At 54.2% G+C, this 20,112-nt stretch overlaps 8 protein-coding genes across 8 annotated transcripts; 4 read left to right on the forward strand and 4 right to left on the reverse strand.

The window, feature by feature from the left end:
• Window positions 1-4,268: 4,268 nt before the first annotated feature.
• On the forward strand, window positions 4,269-5,607 carry PG985_006936 (uncharacterized protein; the record flags this gene model as incomplete). Its single annotated transcript, XM_066826705.1, has 2 exons — window positions 4,269-4,391; window positions 4,441-5,607. Coding segments are annotated over 2 exons (1,290 nt in total), but the record flags the coding sequence as incomplete, so codon positions are not given.
• Window positions 5,608-8,353: 2,746 nt separating this feature from the next.
• Window positions 8,354-8,923, reverse strand: PG985_006937 (Damage response protein 1; the record flags this gene model as incomplete). The annotated part of the gene is made up of 1 exon (XM_066826706.1): window positions 8,354-8,923. The coding sequence occupies one exon, from the start codon at window positions 8,921-8,923 to the stop codon at window positions 8,354-8,356; it is 570 nt and encodes a 189-aa protein (XP_066686313.1).
• A 1,146-nt stretch (window positions 8,924-10,069) lies between these two features.
• On the forward strand, window positions 10,070-11,482 carry PG985_006938 (O-glycoside alpha-1-2-mannosyltransferase-like protein 4; the record flags this gene model as incomplete). Its single annotated transcript, XM_066826707.1, has 3 exons — window positions 10,070-10,581; window positions 10,655-11,096; window positions 11,174-11,482. 3 exons carry the CDS (start codon window positions 10,070-10,072, stop codon window positions 11,480-11,482), a joined length of 1,263 nt encoding a protein of 420 aa, XP_066686314.1.
• Window positions 11,483-11,888: 406 nt separating this feature from the next.
• PG985_006939 (exs) lies at window positions 11,889-13,191 on the reverse strand (the record flags this gene model as incomplete). Its single annotated transcript, XM_066826708.1, has 2 exons — window positions 11,889-13,015; window positions 13,101-13,191. 2 exons carry the CDS (start codon window positions 13,189-13,191, stop codon window positions 11,889-11,891), a joined length of 1,218 nt encoding a protein of 405 aa, XP_066686315.1.
• Window positions 13,192-13,727: 536 nt separating this feature from the next.
• Window positions 13,728-14,861, forward strand: PG985_006940 (Peroxisome biogenesis factor 10; the record flags this gene model as incomplete). The annotated part of the gene is made up of 1 exon (XM_066826709.1): window positions 13,728-14,861. One exon carries the CDS (start codon window positions 13,728-13,730, stop codon window positions 14,859-14,861), a length of 1,134 nt encoding a protein of 377 aa, XP_066686316.1.
• A 332-nt stretch (window positions 14,862-15,193) lies between these two features.
• On the reverse strand, window positions 15,194-16,659 carry PG985_006941 (early conidial development-2; the record flags this gene model as incomplete). The annotated part of the gene is made up of 4 exons (XM_066826710.1): window positions 15,194-15,453; window positions 15,529-15,984; window positions 16,056-16,405; window positions 16,496-16,659. The coding sequence occupies 4 exons, from the start codon at window positions 16,657-16,659 to the stop codon at window positions 15,194-15,196; spliced, it is 1,230 nt and encodes a 409-aa protein (XP_066686317.1).
• A 1,483-nt stretch (window positions 16,660-18,142) lies between these two features.
• Window positions 18,143-18,782, forward strand: PG985_006942 (uncharacterized protein; the record flags this gene model as incomplete). Its single annotated transcript, XM_066826711.1, has 2 exons — window positions 18,143-18,274; window positions 18,516-18,782. The coding sequence occupies 2 exons, from the start codon at window positions 18,143-18,145 to the stop codon at window positions 18,780-18,782; spliced, it is 399 nt and encodes a 132-aa protein (XP_066686318.1).
• Window positions 18,783-19,076: 294 nt separating this feature from the next.
• PG985_006943 (uncharacterized protein) lies at window positions 19,077-19,511 on the reverse strand (the record flags this gene model as incomplete). Its single annotated transcript, XM_066826712.1, has 1 exon — window positions 19,077-19,511. The coding sequence occupies one exon, from the start codon at window positions 19,509-19,511 to the stop codon at window positions 19,077-19,079; it is 435 nt and encodes a 144-aa protein (XP_066686319.1).
• Window positions 19,512-20,112: the final 601 nt, after the last annotated feature.

A 20,112-nucleotide genomic window follows, 5' to 3' on the forward strand; every position in this document is an offset into this window, starting at 1 on the left:
GTGCTCCTCCTCCTGCAGCATGTATGTACAGACTCGTCACGGCAATTGATTGATCAATTGTTTCGACTTTGCCAAACCAACAGTTGTCACCTTTTGTGTTTCACATAACCCCAGAAGGGCTTCGCAAATATGTAGAGAGTGTGCCTATGTATGTTCTTTGGTTTGCTCGTTTACTTGAATTTTTGGTAGGTAAGTAATGGGCAATTCCCGTCGCTGTACGGAGTACGGAGTACTAATACAGAACTATTCGGCGATCCATGGGATTTTGGTGACTGGGGCTGGATCGCCATGCACACTCGGCCATACTTTCTGGACTTCCTTTTTGTACCAATCAACGAGCTTGTTCAAAGGGGCGCCAATCGATACTTGCATGTCTTCCTTGTGCGTAATATGTGGAATATTGAGTAGTGTAGTGTGGGGAAGTGATGTCGTCCCGTCTGCTTACCTATTCCAGGGGTAAGGAATCCCAAAACAGAAAGAACCTTATGGGCTCCGTGTATGGGGGATTTATATATATAGAAACCATAAGTGCTACGCCTCATTATGGAAGACGCGGCCATTTTGCTAGTTACGGTTCGTCGTGATCAGAATGTCGCCTTGGTCGCGGCAAATTGGGTTCTCAAGAAAGAACCAGATTGCTAGGAGTAGCCTTAAAGGATGTTTAACATACTGGCCGGCTATTGTCAAGAACGAGGAAGAATACGATAGATCTAGCGGACGGGCAAGAACCTCAAGTCCTCGCGCCTCATAAATTCCTAGGATCAATCACTAACAAACTCTGCCGTGGTATAACTAAAAGCTCTATCAACTTGGCCATATCATAGTGTCTGGAGTCAGGCTTTATAGTCGGGAGTTGATTGGGGCAACTGCTAGAGATACGATCAAGCAACCCCCGAGTGTCCAGTACCTACCTATACCCAGTGACTCTTGTATGTTGACCTCGAGGGCTACCGTGTGAACTCCATCGCTGTCTCCAAACCCACTGTCTATCGATGGCCACCTTACTACATATATACTAAGTAGGTATGGGCATCTATTTCCCCGCATATATAGAAGGGAACAATAACACCGAATCGGGGGTCTCGTAAATATCCCCAGACGATTGCGTACCGTGCTAACCAGATAATCTCATGCAAGTCACCGATGAGCCGGGCCTCTTGCTTTTGATATCCAAGATTCAGAGAGAACTAAAGCCATCCCAGTTGCGACGCCCATATGGCCCCCGGCCTGTGAATTGTGAGCAAAAAGCACCTTATCATATCGTATGCCGTGCCAAAGAGTCTACTAGACCAGTTCTGCAAGCCCTTACGAGCCGCTGTCCCAAGTTTCAGACACTCCAAGTGTGCTTTTCTATGGTAGTACGCACACGATCTTCGTGATTGCTGAGAAGCGGGCTAAAATGCGGTACACGTCCAGTGCGGATGACGTACGATCGCATGCACGTTTGCTGCGATCAATCTGTCCTGCTCACATCGCCTTGCTTATTCTTCGGTTTGCGAGTTAATAAGGCGAGCTGTGTCACGGCAGCTGCCCATATATCAACTGCAGCGTCAGGGATCAGTACGGAGTACCTTATGTACATTACTTTTTTTTTTATGGAGGTCTGCCGTCCACGCTATTTAGCGCCGACCCAGCTTGATGGCCCCATGTTAGCCGAACTTCGATAGCTTCCAATAGACATCACATGAACACGAACACCTACCTTCCTGTAATTACCGGCTCGGCAAGGCGGGCGAGTTATTTGGGATCGAATCGCTGTGTTTGTCGCCTGGGGGCATGGCCCAAGTCCGCCCAAGTCCTCGGATTCCGAACTCCAATCCCGAGCCCCAAAATGACGTTGGCGGGACGGGCGGGAGTAGCCCTGCGAGGCCACACTGTAGGTCTCGATCCTGCCAGTCGGAACCTAGGGGTAGACGCGCGCCTTTTGGTCAGCAATTAACTGGCGACCTCACGCAGTTGATGCTTCAGGTATCTGCCAGGGACGGTCCAGGGGTTGGAGGGATTGTCATTCCTCCTGGACGTTCCTGGCCCAATTGGGCTTCGCCATCCTCTTTCAGCCCCTGGGCTGAGCACTTATTAGGTAGGTAGGTAGGTAGGTAGGTAGGTAGTTGGACGGGTTTGGGGTTGGTGGCTTGGATCATCAACTTGCATGCTCCATCGTCTATTCTTACACATGCTCATGGATGAAGCAGTGGCACTCTGGCACTTGGGGGATGTGTCCACTAACGATCCTGTGAAACTTTGGGGCCCTATGAATGTGTGTGACGAAAGAAGGATTATGCGCCAGAAGAGTGCATTCTCATTTGTCCAATGCCACGACGCAGTTGCCGTATTAGACGTTGGGTTGTACGGTCGGGTTACGTGACAACAAGTGACTGAGTGTCTCTAGCCCACTACCTACTGGAGACAGCCCCCTGCCCCCTCATCGTTATCGCCATTCATCATCTCTGGAGATGCATTGGTTTGATCTTGTGTCCGGATACATGTGTAGGTATACAAGGCTTGATCCAGCAACCAAAGACAATTGAGCTCCCCGAGAAACAAGAAACGGCAGCAGACCATGCATCAGATGGTCTCGTGGAGCAGTCTCCGTCCCTTGTGCCTGACCCCAGGCCTCAAAGCGCGAGACTAGGTACACGCCGCTGTGTGCCCATTTTATTCTATTTGAAGATCGGCCGGGTTTGACAGGTCATCTGGCCAATGGCCGAATTGCTTCTCTGGGATTGGCGTGTGATGGAGGGGCGTATCGTTATCGGCTTGTTGTCCGGCAACGAACGAGAGGTTAAGGACGCGCATAACGCATCGGCGCCCAATATCCACCACCAAAAAAAAAAAAAACCTGGAAAAAATATCACCTTCGGATTCACCAGTCCAATACCTTTCGACCGTTTCTTGCTCTTCATCCCCACGGCGGACACTCGACCTTCGAAGTACGCCATTCCTGCTCCTGTACGTGCAGATAGAGGCTCCTCTTCTCCCTTTTTACCCCAGTTTCGCCCACGATCTCTCGGACCCCGGGAACCATCAGAGCTCTGCCTCAGTCAACCTGGATCCAACTTAGGGTTTTTGTCTAAAAACAAATCTGCAAACTATCCCAATCGCACCTCTCAGCCTCTGGTTCTCACTACGGCCCCCGCTATCATCCGCTCCTCCACCACTGTACGTGATACGACTACTGTAGGATTGCTTCATCGCCCGGCTAGTCACGAGAGTTTACGGGGAGCTGAACAACCCACCGGCTCACCACCCTCTCCCTTCTCCCAGCTGTGCCGGGTCTTCTTTGGCTAGTCAGCAGCCCACCTACCCTGAATCAATATCCAGAATATATCCAAACAGGACACAGGCTTACTGGGAACCTTCATGCGATTAGCAGTCAGAACAACCTATCAGTACATACGTAGATTGGCCCCTCAGTCTCCCGATTTTTCCTTGGTGGCCATTCTCCTGGCATCTTGACAGCAGCAGCAGCAGCAGCCAAGAGCCAGCGGCGTTTTCCCCAGTACCCCGGGCAATAGTACCTACAATCTGCAAACACCTCCAAAAAGGAAACATCAACAAATTTACGGCCGCCCATTCATAACGAGCGACACGAAGGAGATTGTGTAGCGCTGCGCCAATCAGAGTCTCGACCTGCCCCGAGAGCGCATCATTCCTAGACCACCCCCCGAATCATGGTCTCATTTTCGTGTGAGGTAATGCTCCCCCTCCATTAACAGTTAATCTTATTGAGAGCCCAGAAGTCTGAGCCTGACATCACGGCCTGAGAACCCGCTACCCTAAAGTCACTTTACATGCCATCGCATCCATCTCCTTGACCAAGGCATTGCGCCACCCCTCCCCCATGCGTTTCCTATTAATCCTCTTGATGTGTTGTTATTTCGGGCATTGATCGCCCAGATAGCCCGTCCATCTGCTTTTATCCACCCTTCGCATCATTCCGTCGTGTGTTGGCTGTTCCCCTTATTACGCCCGCTTGCCACACACACACACACACCCATCATCCCACTGTCGCAAGTAATCGAGCATCGGTTCTCCTTGCGCACCGTGTCTCCTGATCGGTTTCACCCCTCTGCCCCTCCAACCAGATGACACACCCAACCATTTGAAACGGACGCCCAGTCCCATCCCATTATACACCCCCCATACCCTCTTTTACTACTAGTATCACTCGCATCCCGCGAATCGACCCTCTCCTCGATTGATATTGTTGCACTGCACTACCTTGCTATCTTCCATCTGTATAACACCAAGCTAACCCGACCCCAAAGTCGTGCGGCGACGTACTGACCAAGAAGAAACTCGATTCCCATCGAAACCGCTGTTACGGTGCGACTTTCACATGTATTGATTGCATGGTCTACTTTCCCGGCACTGATTATCGATTCCATACAGTAAGTTGGACAGCCTTATTAGCGGATGCGGGATACTGACTCCGAATAGACCTGCATGAGTGAAGAGCAAAAGTACCAAGGCGCCCTTTACAAACCCAAGAAACAAAAATACAATCAGCCAGACAACCCACCCGCGGCCTTTGAGGATCACCAACCCCAGACAATGCAGAAGCAGGCCTATGTCGAAGACGTCACTGAAGGATACGAGGCGTACCGTGACTATGACAGCGACGACGACAACAGGTCGGCGGCTGATCTGCCTCCAGAGGCCCCTACTCCACCCCCAGCGGTGGACGGCCTGAATGTGTTTGACTTCCTTGTGGCTCCCACGCCGAATGCTTCGAAGCTGGATTTGCCGACAAAGGATGAGAGCCAACAGCTTGTCAAATTCAAGGCTGATTCAGAGGAATACATGGACAACGCTGGCTACATGGTCGACGACGACGGGGACCTGATTCACTACGGCGCAGGCCCCATTCCAACGCAAGTGCACTACGAGACCCCTGTCCCGAAGGCAGAACGGAGGAGGACCAAGGATGGCGAAATCAAGAAGGACAAAAAGCGCAAGCGCCTGCATATCGAGACCAACAGTCCCTTGGCTATTGAGAATGGGCCCGCCGACCAAGAGATGACCGATGCACCCGAGTTGCACACGGGCCTGACCGGTGGCCTCAACCGTATGATGCGACCACCAGTGTTCCCGCCGTCGCCCGATTACTCAGGTGGAGATGGTGGCGATAAGTCGCCGTCCAGTCTGATTAAGAAGTCCAAGTCCAAATCTAAGCCCAGCCGTACGGAGACATTGGGCAACAACCTGAAGGCCCTGGTTTCAGGCACAACCAAGCCGACGAAGGTTTCGAAGAAGAGGAAGCACTCGTCGGAACGGAAGGAGAAGAAGAAGAAGCACCACCATCACCACTCCGACAGCGAAAAGGCCCCGAAGCTTATCGAATACCGTCCATCGACTGCCGACGGAAAAGAGCCGGACGGCCAGCTCATTGTCTACAAGCCCCGATCAGAGCTGTTTCTGAGCATGTGCACCAAGGGACCGGATAGCGAGCGTGGCTATAGCATCAACAAGGCTTTGAAGCGCTTCCATCGCGAGCGAACGTCGTCGGGCAGCAGCCTTGGCAGGTCGTCGGAAGAAAAGGAGCTGTGGCGATCGCTGCGTATGCGACGCAACGACCGAGGCGAGATCGTTCTATTCTCGGTTTGAGGCCTTGGTCCTCGGTGCATTGTAAAAGGACAGGCGGCGTTGTCTGGTTTGAATTAAGATTTATGATACCATGGCTCAAGGCCACACGGAGCTGCGATTGGGCAGCTCCGCTACGCTGCTACTACTGTCTACTAGTAGCACTAGCATATCACTAAAGGGTGAAACTGCCTGCTCTGCAGTTGGACTTGGGGGCCCGGAATGAGCATTCGGGGGGACGGCATGTATCGGTAGCATATGGTTGGGTTTGGAGGGCCGATCCGGAACAGATCTGGCGCGTAATGGGCAGAACATGTTTGATTCTGAAAAGTGTCTTGATAGCTGTGCTTGTAGCCATGGGCTCTGGCGTTTGGGCTTGACTCTGGTCAGGGTAATAGAGTATTGTCCCACATGGGGAAAGATCATCACTTTTGCGTCTCCTTCTTTGACATGCGTGAATGGGTGTGCGCCCCGTGCTGTCTTGCTTTCTCTTGTCTACTAGACAGTGCGATGAGGCGTCGTTCGACCCCTCGGGATTCCACGACACATACAGTACAGGTAGTGTCCCTCGACAAGACGGGAGTCAAGTATGTGGCGGCAGTAACTATACAACTGCATCAGTTTATGGCCTCAAATGCTCAGCCACCAACTTTCCAAAGAAAAGGGTTCTCTGCACAGACAACAGGGCCGTTAGGGATATATTATGATAAGCCCAGTTGGGCCAAATCTTGCGCGCTTGACATGACAATAATTATGCATGCATGGCCTCGGGTTTTCAGGTATCCGACTCTGCGGTGTGTCCGTCTGTCCGTCTGTCTGTCTGGTAGGTAGTGGTGTGAGTGAGGCCGTAGCTCCGAGGCGGCTCTAGTTTTCTGAGGCCAATAGGTGAGGACGACAGACAAAATCACGCACCTGCTACGCACTCACCTTGTTTCTGCCGCTTGGCGTCGGCCCCGGTTTCACCCTGCGAGGCCAATAGCGTATTGTGCGGCACTTCGGAAAGTTGTAAGAGGAAAACGGCAGAGGGGATCCCATAAGCCAGACCATCTACGCAAGTGTGAGGGAAAGCATTCTTGCATGCTGCAGGCTAGGCCTGTTTGTAACCTGGGCTTATTGCCGGTGAACGGTGTGCGCAGTTCAGCTGAGCTGACTCAAATCATCATTTACAATACATATTATGTTGGAGTCGCGGAATTGTAGACTCCCTCGCCCACCCTATGCGAGACGCATCCATCAGAGAAACAATCAGCTAATCAGCGTGCTGCAGTTGCTGCGCGGGAATATAAGGACGTGGGTACTGTACCAGACGGGATACCAGTTAGGCCATTTAGAACACCTCATAGCAGCCACCTCATGCCATGATTGGAGCTTGCCGGCGGCCCACGTGCCTCACCGTGACATCAACTGGCCACAGCACTCCAGATATTGCCGGTCCGACTCCGACTCTCACCCAGATATGGCCTCTCGTCCTCACTGCTTTGGCTAGGCTTGCTGAGACCGGGAAGAAGATACAGTATCGGGGTATGAGGCTGACAGGCGGAATAGGGTGGAAGGTATGCATACATGTATATATAAAAGAGGGAGGTGTTGCGCCCTTTCAGCAGAGTCCATAGGTTATCCACATCTCCCTCCCTACGTGACCAACGAATTTGCTTTCTTCCATATACGTTATACCATTCGAATAGCTATCTTCCAGCTACCTGTGTGCTTTGTTCACTCCTGTCTGTCTGAGCACTGCTGCTTTCCAGACCCGTCCCATAGTACTACATACCCTCTACATATAAGATCGGCATGGCTCCAGAAAGGTATTTGATTATGTCAACGCCTATAGTCTTCCAACATAAGCTAACGAGCGACAGTGTGCAACAACAGCATCAGAAACGACGCAAAGATGCACAATACATACATGTTCCACGCCACTCGAGCCATGGCTCATCATCCACCCAGGATAGTTACGCCGGCTTGAGTCCCATGGATCGGTGGCAAGTAGAATCGTCCAGGGGCCAGCCATGGCACGCCCTCTCCGCTGTCGAGAAGCTACCCTCATCGTCGACCAAGAAGACAAAATCGAAGCGAGGTTCTAGCCATAGAGCAACTGCTGGCTCCAAGACTTGAAAGTCCAAGCTACGGAACGAATTCCATTCTCTCGTCATGGTTCCGGCATACCTGAGTGTCGCTGTCAGCTTTTATGTAGATTATCTCACCTTCCCTCGAGAATGTGATAGTAGTGGGCTAGGCCTATTCAGGGAAACAGTACCTTTATACTACGAGAATTGCTCGGTTGGTTCCTCAATCTTGGATAGTCGGTTATGGAAGGAAATCAGTGGCAACTTTTGTCGTATATTTGTAGTATGGGTTTGGTTTTGCAAAGCTCGGAAGAACGGCTGAACGGGTCGAAGCAATACTAGGGCACTTTCTATGGCCGTAAACTATGGGGATTTCTTTGCCCGCAGAGGATAATCTTGATAATATTCAGCGCACTTCTTATCTTATTTTCAAATGCCGATGCTTCTGGTCATTTCGAGCGGTATTTCCAGAGCCAAACAAATACATAGTTGAAGGTAAGAGACGAGTGATATCACACGTAAAGACAAGGGATATCACTGCACCTGGTTCACAGGAAAAAGAGTGCTGAATCGTCGGGCCTGATGAGGCCATCTACGATACAGATTCCACTAGACACAGGTAGAAGAAAGAAGGGATTCTTGAAACTCCCAAAGGGCTCACCCATCCACTATCAATAATCCGGCATGACTTCGCCCTGATGCTCCTATTTGCCGCCCACGGGAAACAACTTGCCGACGACCAGGTACTTGCTCTCGAAGCGCTCCTCCCAGCCCCGCAGGCTCTCCATCTCCTCGGAGCCGAGGCCCTCGAGGGTGTCGAGGGGCCCGTCGAGGTCCTCGGTGAGCATCTCGCGGTCGAAGCTGTGGCAGGCGAGGCCGCGGCTGGCGTCGCGGCCGGCAAAGTTCTCGTAGGGGCCGCCGGGGCCGTAGAAGTTGCGGCCCGAGGTGACGTCGAAGACGCGGCCGCGCACGGCGAGGTAGACGGGGTTGCCGTCGAGCCCGTTGTTGGGCAGCAGGGTGCGCGGCGTGTACGTCTTGAAGACGGTGGCGGGGGGCTCGCGCGGCAGCTTGGTCGGCGCGCTCGGCTTGAAGAGCAGGTAGGTGGTGTAGGCCGTCAGGATGATAAGGAGCGCGTTGAGGGGGGTCGCGAGGCCGGTGCTGGGGTCGGGCGGTGTTAGTGCGCGGCGCTCCCAGTATTGCCAACGGAGGCGGACGGAGTCGGGAGTGGAGGTGGAGGTAGGAGATGGCAGAGCGGGTTGGGAGGGGGAAAACATACTATGGGCTTGCGTCGCGGACGGCCTCGTGATGGGCCAGATGCTGGTCTACGTAATCCATGTTGGTATTTTGCCGAGCAGATCGCTATTCTTGGACTTGTCGAAGAAGAAGTCGAGATTATCAAGCCTGAAAGTCAAGCTTGGGGATTGCGGGATCTAGTTTGGGTAGTCAGATTCGAAGAGCTTCGGCCGGAGGACGTGGGGTCAGCCAGTGACGGAAGCTCCGGATCAGTGGTCAATGCTCCACTCAAATATTTGAAGTGTGCCACACCCAACGCTCAATGTGAGGTATGTACATTGATATATTCTCCGACTGCCGACTAGGTAAGTACACATGTACTGTATCTTTAATCTATGTATGTTGGTCTTTTGTATCAAGCCTGCATATCCTGATACGATCCAATCCATGAGCTCGTGAGCTTGTACAGCCAACCGAAGATAGTGCCACATGAATGACTGGCAAGGTCAAGGCAGCACAGTCTGTTTGCCGTCGTAGTTGAACCTGTACGACGAAACGAAATTTCATAATCGAGTCGGAATTGCTATTAGGCAAATTTGAAACGGGCAGACAATTTGCTGCAATATACTCTATACCACGGAGTAGTAGTCTTGTCAATTGATTGAAAAGGCTTCCAAACATAGCTTCGAAGCTGAAGGGGGGCTGTTGTTTGGTCCCCTATCTTGCAATTCCCCACGTGTTGCATGCGATTTTCTACATAGGATTTCCCATTGGTAGATTAATATTTTGTACACATGGGCTAGTATGTAATAAGCGTACCTAAAGTCGAACAAGCGCATACTCGCAGCACCCATTCCAATTGAGGCCTTCTTCCATTGGCATAGACAGCCAAAAAGATGGATATAGCTTGTCCAGCTGTACCCATATCCAGTTTTCAGTATTGGCGGCAGCCTAATAAGATCGGCGACCGTTTCCCTATTCATGTCCTTTCCAAAGGTAATACCGCCATTGTTGAGCTGTAATTGTGTGTTTGCTCCATGACAGCTTTCAGCCAAATATTTGGCCCAATGGTGCGATCAAGTTAGACCCGACTCGCCATCTGCATTTCCCTCTCCAGCGTCAGCTCGTGGGGTGCGGCTCTAACAAAGTCTCGAACACCACCAAGCTCCCTCTAAGCCCTCCCGATGATGCTGCGACGCCTCATTCGCCCGGCGCGCCGACTACCATGGCTCTATATTCTGCCCGTCCTCGCTCTCTGCTTAATTGAAGTCCTCATCCATCGATCCAAGTACAGCGTACCCTTACCAGCGCACGAGCTCGACGAGCCCTTCTTCAAGGGATGCCAGGAGCCCGACGTCGACCACCCGCGCGAGAATGCCGTCATGGTCATGCTGGCGCGCAACTCGGAGCGCGTCGCGGCCAACAAGACAATCACCAGCATTGAGCACGCCTTCAACAAGTGGTTCAAGTACCCTTACGTTTTTATGAACGACGAGCCCTGGGACGCCAAGTTCATCGAGACGCTAAACAAGACGGCCGGCGGCCGAGCCACCTTCGAGGTCATCCCCAAGGAGCAGTGGACCTTCCCGCCCGAGATGGATGCGAAGGCAGCAAAGCAGAGCATGAAAGAGCAGGGCCAGAGGGGGTTGCCGCACGCCGGTAGCGAAGGCTACCACCACATGTGCCGCTTTTACTCTGGGTAAGAACGACAAACTCCTCGCGAAGATCCGCCCTGGCCTCCTATACCGCACGTACTGACAATCGCCATGTAGCAAATTCTACCAGCTGGAGGCTCTCAAGAAGTACAAGTGGTACTGGCGACTCGAACCGGACGTCGACTTCACTTGCGCCATCACCTACGACCCCTTCGTGCAAATGGCCAAGAACAATAAAAAGTACGGTTTCACAATCGCGCTCTGGGAAGTTGGCACAACATGCCCCTCCCTGTTCCGCGACATCGCCAATTGGAAAGAGTTACACAACATCCCGACCAACAACCTTTGGAAGGCGACGGTCCAGGCGAGCTGGGTGCCGTACCCCTTCCGGCAGATGCTGGCATATTTCATGCCGCATACTGATCGCTTCGGCGACGTATGGAGCTTGTGCCACTACTGGAGCAACTTCGAGATTGCCGATATGGACTTCTTCCGCAGCAAGTCGTACCAGGATCTCTTCGAATTTTTGGATAAAAAGGGGGGCTTCTACTTCGAGAGGGTGAGTCGCAACAAGTCCCCTTCTCCCATGTTGTGTATGGCCTCGATTTGCTAACAAGACATTTCTTTTCTCTTCAGTGGGGCGATGCCGCCGTCCATGCTCTGGCCGTGGCTCTCTTCCTGGACCCGTCACAGGTTCACCACTTCGAAGATTTTGGGTATAGGCATGATTTGCTGTACCAGTGCCCCGCCAATGCTCCCGATTTCCAGCTGACCGAGGCGGAGGTCTTGCTTGGCAACAGGCCGTACTGGCCCGAGAAGCCAGGCGGCGTGGGATGCAGGTGTCAGTGCGATGGTGATGTGCGGCGGAACCATCCAGGCTACTGTCTTAACAAACTCAAACAGCCGAATACCCGGGCCCGGCCCTGGCTGACTTGGTTATTGTAAGGGGAAAAAACACATTGCTCAATATGTGTACACTGGCTGTGGCTGTACAGATTTCCGGCACGGCTCTTGGCGGCTCATGGAAAAGAGGCAGCTTCATAGAGTCTAGCAGGCCCTCTATAGGGGCATTTTGTATTTTACGACCTTCAGTGCCGGGTCGGCATTGGATATATGATACCTGGATAGCCAACTCCTAAATATTGAACATCCCAACCAACCAGCCCAGTTCTAGCCTCTACAGGTACAATGATAAACGCCAAGGCAATGCATTCGTTCCATGCTTCGTATCGATCCCACCGCTCTAAATACATCGTGTCCAGATCCTCATTGATCGGTGCCGTCCCATTAAAGCATTGTAGCCCTCCCCACCCGCATTGAACCCCCTCCAGTGGCGAAGGACGCCATCACACTAAAGTTCGTCCTCGTCGTCGTCTTTGAAATGGTAATCGCCCAGCAGGATGTCGTCGGGCGCCACACCTAGCGTGACTTGGTTCCGGATCCACTCAGTCTCGACACGGAAGAAGATCCAGATCCAGCGGCGCAGCACCTCGAGGAACTCGATGACGAAGAGCGAGCTCTCAAAGTCGGAGATGTGGTCGAGGCGCGCGCTCAGCTTCAGGCCCCACGTGCAGCGCAGCGTCAGGTCCAGGGCGATGACGGCGTAATACAAAACCGGCGGGCCCACGGCGAGGCGCCGGCGCAGGCCGAAGGGCTGGTCGGGCGCGTTGCGCTGGTGGGCGGCGCTGAACAGCGTCAGGTCCCAATCCTTAGCCACGTCCCAGTAGAAGCTGTACAGGCTGTTCACCAGGCACGCGCAGACCCACGCCCGGTACAGGCCCGGCGAGGGGCCCAGGTTCCGCTGCAGCGCGGCCAGCAGGATGACGGGGAACGCCGTAAAGTACTTCAGCGCGTTGGCAAGGTGCTGGCCGCCCCAGCCCGTCGCGGCGGTCTGGGGCCCGCGCGCGACCCGCCCGTACTCGATCAGGCACTGCCGCAGCCGGATCATGGAGGGCACGGCCATGATGAGGGGCAGGAGGAAGGCGCCGCCGCAGTTGCGGTCCGGGCGCGCCGTGGCGGAGCCGTCGGTGCGGAAGAACATGCACAGGGAAATGTAGAGGTCGGCGAAGACGCGGGCGTAGCTGGTGAGCACATCGGCCAGCAGGATGTCGCCGAACTTGCCGTCCTTGGCCTCGGCGATGCCGCCGACGCTCACGCGCTTGAGGGTGGTGAGGAAGCGGCCGCGGCCGGCGTTGGACAGGTTCTTGAGAGGCGCGAGGAAGACGCCGATCAGCACGATGAGGTACGTCAGCGGCAGCCAGTCCCAGCGGAGCACGGCGGCCGTGTCGCCCCGCGTGAAGACCCAGAACACCAGCAGCGAGAAGGCATAGACGGCCGAGAGGGTGGTGGCGAGGCGGTAGGTCGAGAGGTGGTGCGGCGGGTGGTGTGGCGACGAGCGGCCCGGGTAGCGGATGAGCGCCGGGACATCGATCTTGACAAGGTAGAGGTAGTGGAGGTTGGCTCCCCAGGCCCAGACGGCTAAACGTATGGGAAATGCGTCAGTGATGTGTCCTGCACATACCAGTCGCAAGGATCGTGTGGCGGGCGCTGAGGCTGTACATACCGAACACTATGATAAAGGCGACACGATACGGCAGGGGGAAGGTTAGGCTGAAGGAGTCGAGCTCCGGCTCGACGGCTGGATCACCGTCCATGTTCTAGAGGTCACCGAGGACGGGGCATCGAGTCGCGACCAGTTGGGAGGCAGTTTGAAGGGAATAGAAGCAAGCCCTAGACCGTCGCAGTTTGGCGGTACCAGGAAAGAGGTGATGGTGAACCAAATAAATCTGCAGTACCAATCTGTGCATCAATCTGTCCGATCAGATCAATTGATTGAAATTTAGGGGGTTCAGTGGTACGTCACTAAAATGACAACTAATCGCAACCCCTGCAGCCCGCTATAAGTGATCTGTCAAGGGAGGACCCCTGTCTTTCATCCGCCCACTCTAAGCGGCACGTTGCAGCTGAAAGTGCGCCGAGGTCCATTGATGGGAACTTGTCGGTTCATCAACAACAACCAACCTCCATCACGGTTGACCGACTCTGCGACAATGAACCTCCACGACTACTTCTAATCCATATGCAGCTGCTTTTGGATTTCAGAGTGCTTATTGACTCGGTTGTAGAATACCGCGTCCACCATTTAATGACATTCTCTACCTGAAGCATTGCACTGCGCTCCGAATCGGCCATGGCAACCTCCACTAGCAGCAGTGCGGCGAGTACAGATGGCGCGACCTTACCGGCATCGCCGTACCCGTTAGCATTCGCGCCCGACATCATCAGATCGCACCAGAAGGATGCCTACTTCCAAGGCGTCATCACAAACCAGCTGACCGACCTTCACCGCCGCCTCCTCGGAGCCCGCTCGGCACACGCCTGGAGCACCGAGTCGCGCACCATTGCCGACCTGCTCTATCTATGTCTCACAACACTGCTCGGCAACCGGACGTTGGGGGAGGAGTATTGCGACTTGGTGCAGGTCGAATGTAAGACGGGCGCGCTTCCGGCCTTGTCGAAAAGGGCGGCCTACATCGCGGGGAGCATCCTCGTACCCTATGCGCTCGCAAAGTCGTTGCCCGGAATAAGAGTGAGGATCCGAGGGAGGCTGGAGAGGAACTTGGCGCGCATGACGGCACAGGGGCCCAAGACACTTCAGTCGTGGAGCTATCGGATGCAGTCATATATACTGACGCATCTCTCGTCTATAACGAGCCCGGCGCCGGTGCACGCTGTAAGCCTGGCACTCTTCTACTTCAGCGGGTCGTACTACGAGCTGGCCAAGCGTGTCGCCGGCTTGCGGTACATATTCACCCGCAAAGTGGGCGAGTCGTCAGATCGAGCCGGGTACGAACTGCTGGGCGTCTTGCTCGTCATTCAATTTGCGGTCCAGGGATACCTGCACGTACGATCCACCTTGTCGGACAGAGAGGGCGCGCAGGCACGCGAGCGCGGCGTGTTTAGCGGCGACGTTAACGTCTCGCTCGACGAGCACGCCTACAGCAGCAATAATACCTTGCTGACAGCTATGGGGACCCCCGGTGCGCCTCAGACTTATGTCAATATCGGCACTGCCATGAATACCCCGGTCCTAAAGGGAGCCCGCTACGACCTAGAGGAAGAGAAGACCATGGGCTGGATCAAGGGGGCGCAGCAGCGAAAGTGTACTCTATGTCTAGAGGAGCTGAAGGATCCCTCGGCTACTCAGTGTGGCCATGTTTTCTGTTGGGAGTGTATTGGAGACTGGGTAAGGGAGAAGCCAGAGTGTCCGCTCTGTCGGCGTGAGTGTCTAGTACAGCATATTCTGCCCCTCAGGGCCGTATGAGCCGAGTGTTTGGCCTCCGATGGCCCCAACAATGACTTTCCGCGTCGGTCACATCAATATCTCTTCCCAGGGGCTAGAAATGCAGCGTGAGAATCCTAGGTGAAGTGAGATTCGAAGGCAGCTCCGATCTCGAGCACAGTATCAGATTCTGGCTCCATAATGAATATATATTCTTTTATTCTATAGCTTGAATAGGTAACTCAGGAGGCTAGCGGCATGATGGCTGTCTACCTACTCCAAAGAAAATGACTGTCAACAGTTGGAGAGGGGGAAGGGTGGCCCCGGGATCGTGCCATAATCATCGATACGTGAGAGCCCTTTCTGCATTTCGTCTAGAGGGAAATGCGGTCTTTGGGAAGCGAGACTACCGGCCGGTCAAACATGGTTTTGGGCAGTGAGGGGTCTGCAAAGGCAAGCCTCGACTGCTCCGCCGCCGCTCTTCCCCTGGTCAGCATAGTCTCCTGGTACTCTCCAAGGCTCTTGGATATCGTGCTACTGCTAGAATCTGGCAACTCCGTGAGGACTTTACCAAGACTCATAGCATCGCGTATAGCATGAACGGCCCCCATCGCCAGGAAGGGGGTCATAGCATCTACGCAAAACGGGTTCTGTTAGTAAAATAGAATCATACCTCAGAATTGGTGTTGGCAATGCAGTCTGTACTTACGGGCGGAGTCACCCAGCAAAGTGACGCGGCCTGCGGGGAGGCTATCCAGGATGATGGTCACCAAGCGCAGGGGAGGCGCCTTGATGTCTTCGAGCTTGGCCCGCTCGACCATGCAGCGGAACTGGGGCGGCAGGTTCTGCGTGGCCCGCAGGGCGAAGTCGCGGATCTCCTCGGCCGTGGCCGAATGCGTCCAGTGGTCGTCCTTGGGGGCGTCCTCGTCGTGCCAGGCCAGGTGGAAGTAGTAATCGGCCGACTTGCCGTCGGCCATCACCTTGTCCAGCCCGACAAAGTAGCGGTAGTAGACGCCGTCGGGGCCCTTGAGGACGACCATGTAGGCCGAGTGGCCCAGAGCGAGCTGCTCCGCCAGCGCGTCGCCTTCGAGGCGCAGGTTCGAGGTCAGGATGGAGATCTTGTCGTATTCGAACTTGTCGTTGCCTTTCAGCATATGCTTCCTTACTAGGAGATTGTATCCGGTCAGTCGTTGTGCGTAGCAGCACTCTCTCAAGTGCCGTCATTGGCTATCTTACCAACGCTCTTCACACCGTCGGCGCCGACCAGTATGTCCCCCGTGGCCGAGGTTCCGTCCTTGAAGTGGACCGTGACCTTGTCGTCGTGCTCTTCGATCTGCACGGCTTGCTTGCCTTGCTGCACCGGGAGGTTGGTCAATAGCCAGTCGCGAAGACGATGGCGGTTCGCTCTGATGACCGTGTTGTCACTGCTGTCCTCCCGCCAGTCATCCCGGTAGCCCATCTTGGTCAGGGACACCTCCGGGTCGTAGAAGGAAAACTCGAACCCAAGCTTCAGGGGATGAAGATGGGTGAGCTCGTTGTGCGAAGGCATGTCATCCGGCATGGCGGCAAAGAACTCGGGCAGGATGCTACTCATGCTGTATTAGCCGCATTGTGTCTCAACCTTTGATACGTAGGTAACGTTGCCCATGGCCAAGAGAAGTTCAATCAATACTGACGCATGGAGTGCAACTGCCCAGCCTTCGGGCCGGGCATAGCGGCTCTCGGTTCTCTCGAAGATCTCAAACGAGACGCCATGCTTCCGTAGGATCTGGCCGAGGGCAAGACCCCCTATTCCACCGCCCACAATCAGCACATGCGGCGAAGATGGAGCTGGAGACATTATGCGCGTGCGTGTAGTTCTTTGTAGACGTTGGGGTTGTCGGTGTAGTAGTCACTGACGGCTAGAAACTTGTCATCATGGCATTGCGTCCCAGGCATATCGGCCTTATATACTCGACGTTTCTCACAAGAGCATGCATCTCTTGTACAATACTACACGTAAGTAGTTTGGCCGATATTGGAGGTGACCTCTGTACGACCTCCGGCACCCCCGCCCCCACTGCGACCGCTCGATGGCGACCTGCCAGGCTCGCATAAGGACAAGGCGACGCTCTCATGCCTCCCGAATGTCTGTGGAGGCACGGAGGCTGCCACATCGCGGGGTTGCGAAGGCGCGAAGTTGCGAACCCCGAGTGCATATAGAAAGCAGAAGGGGATAGATACAACGCTGTAGGCGATATGCATGCCATACACACACCCCTGGCTCAGCCAAATACCATATCGGGGCCCGGTGCTTGGGCTCTCCAAGATGACTAATTCTGGACTGGGATGTGTAGCTCGCAAGGACCGCCTTACGACGATAGCAACAAAAACCACGCTTGTGGTTTTGATTAGGCCCTTAAGCTTCAAGATATCGTATGGCCACGGGGGTCCTGGTGAGCTGAGGAGGCGCCTGCTGTGGAACCCCGGTAGTTTGGCACTGATCTAGAAGCGTCTGCTTGCCCACCTCCACATCTGTATGCCCTACTCATTCAGCTACCCCGACTCGCGATTCTTGACCGGTGTACAGGTTGCTTGGATCGGTTGGCGATAGGATAGCTTACGAACTACGGGACAAAAGGCGGCAGTAACCCCTATACTTACCAATGACTCATGGCGAGATCCAGACACAAGTGGCACTTGGATACCCGCTTTAGACCGGTTTTGTTAGTCTCCCGTCAATCCGGCTGTTGGTTTTCTATATACACACACCGTATCCTTCCAGAAGACCAGATGCGGCTCCGTAAAATCCCCGGACCCTGGAGATGACGACCTGTGAGAGAGGAGCATCTTCATCAGCCGCCACCCCCACCTGGACACGGGACCGAGATGGAGATGCGTCTCGGGATTTTGGTTACAAATGGTGGCCGGTACTTGCATAGAGCGACCAATGAGAGGTCTAGGAAGGTGAAGCTTGTCATCAGGGCGTCTTTCTTGGCTGTGGGTGGGCACATCTTGTCAGCTTATATCGACAAAACAAGCAATGCGAAGCTAATAAGCTGCATAACGCCATCGGCTGCGCGCTGTTCTGTCCGATGTAATTGTTTACATCATCGCACATTCTCGTAAACTGGACCTACCACTCCTCTCCAGCCCAGATGTCGTTGCTTCAGTGCAGTGCCGCAAGGAAAGAAAACCCGATGGCGGAGGCGGACAGAAGGGCACACATATGGCGGAATCCGGTTCCATACCGTGGCCGGCCTTGCGTTTCATCGGGCATTGTATACGGTATGTCTGTACTTTCCCGCTGTGAGGGCGATTCGGATCGACTTGGCATCTCCATAATGATTAACTCCGTGGAAAACCACAAGCACGGCAATATTGCTGACCCGGAAATACCAGCTGCGTGTGCGAGACATCCAGGGTCCCCCACCCGGAAGATTCGAGATAAAAAGAAGTCCACCCGTATACTTGATGTAAGACGGAATCTGCCTTTCGCTCGGGGCCGCAGTTTTCATAATTGTCCGCCAAGATCGTCCACGGCTATGGCCTGGAGATAGATCCTCAAGGTATGAAATCGCGCATCAATTCTATGCAACGGTCCCCGTGCGTGGTCGCCTTCGTTCTCCCCATAGACCATTGTTACTGTGCCCATGCCTCGACACGGAGTCCTGGACTTTGCAAAGCATGAAGACGGTCGCTTCACTCCTTTCCTAGGTATTCATGGTGAGACTCAACCCCCATGAGCCGAAGTGGCGTGCTCGATTCTGCGTGGGCCTTGTTGTCGAGGTGAACCGATTTCCTCCTCCTGCAAACCGTCTGACTACCCCGAATGATGGTACTGTCTGGGCCGCTGAAGTATCGGGTTACGTTCCCGAACTCGGGGAGAAGTATTCATGGCACTTCCATTGCGCCCAGGCCAAGTTTCCTGAGCTCGCGAACAAGAGACATCGATATTATCGGCAGGATGTCATTTCTGGCTAGCCGTGCGTGTTCTCAGAAGCCCATTGCTACAATGCCGCGAGGCGTTAGTATAGGAGCCGGTTGCGTCTCCTAAGGCGACTTGGGGACGCCCGTCATCTCCCCCCAAACGGGTTGCAAAGACACAGCCAGTAAGAAGGATAATGCATTCTCTATTTTGCCATGCGAACTCCAGTCCCTATAGACCCCCGTCCAACTCAGCTTGCCAGAATAGCAATAACGCCCACCAGCGACCAGACTGTCCACCCCGAGTAACCGCCCAGAATTGTTGCTATAGGTGTGCTCACTATGCTTGTTTTAGTTGAAGTCGGAGGAGACGCCCTTGCAAGTGCCTGTCTTACCTGAGGTAGGCTTGTCTCCAGATGCCGAGCTCTCGTCCGATGAGTCCGATGAGTCCGAGGGCGAGTCGGACGAGTCCGTCGAGTTTTCCGCGTCCAGGTCGTCCGTGAGGCCGTTGGGCGTGCACGAGGTGCCGGGCGCGCTCTTTACGACGCCACTCCATCGCCCGGCGGCGCATCGTTGCCACGAGTCGCCCATGCAGTTCCACTGCCCTTCTTCCGAACACGAGGACCCGACGTCCATTTCGCGCTTGGCGAGCCCCGGGAAGACCGCCTGGGAGGAGTTGCCGTTGCTGTGTGCTCCGATGGAGGCGGCGGCGGCAAGTGGCAGCACGTAACACAAGACAAACAGCAGTATACTCGAAACGCGACTTGTATATACTTGGGCGGCCATGTTGGGCGATTTTCCTTTTTCTTCTTGTTTTCGCTCCGCTTGCTGTTAAAGGTGAAACCAAAGTCGAGCAAAGGAAAAGAAAAAAAGGTCCGGCAGTATGGCGATACCTGGTTTATTAAAATACTGTGACCAAGCGTGCTTCCTACCTCTCGCCCAGTCTATATGAGCATCATCTATATATGCATCCTGTTCACACCGTCACACCTTGACCGACTCGCTCCGCTTCCAAGGCTCGTGTATTTGTGGGACGCGGCGATGAATTTTGCTGTTTGCTTCTTCCGGCCAACCGGCGTCTCTGCCCAGGCCCCCAGAAAATCCTTATTGGCGCCACGTCAATCACACGAGCTTCCCAACCACCGGCCGCTGCTCAGTGAAACGAGCCGTGAGCCGACCAAGCCACATACTTACCACCTTTGAATACGATTGTGATGACTCTCGAGGGAGGAAAAAAAGGGACTGCGTGTGCCGAGTCCCAGGAAATCGGGCGCTTGCATTAGCTCCGCTGCGTCGGAAGCATTCTTTTTTTTAAGTCCAACGAACTCTTGGCATCGTGAGTCGTCGCAGTGCCACACGCCACCTATTCCCAAGTGGCCAAAAACAT

The sequence above is a fragment of the Apiospora marii genome (genome assembly GCF_038362585.1).
Source record: "Apiospora marii strain CBS 49790 chromosome Unknown utg000004l_segment0_segment0, whole genome shotgun sequence".
NCBI lineage: Eukaryota > Fungi > Ascomycota > Sordariomycetes > Amphisphaeriales > Apiosporaceae > Apiospora > Apiospora marii.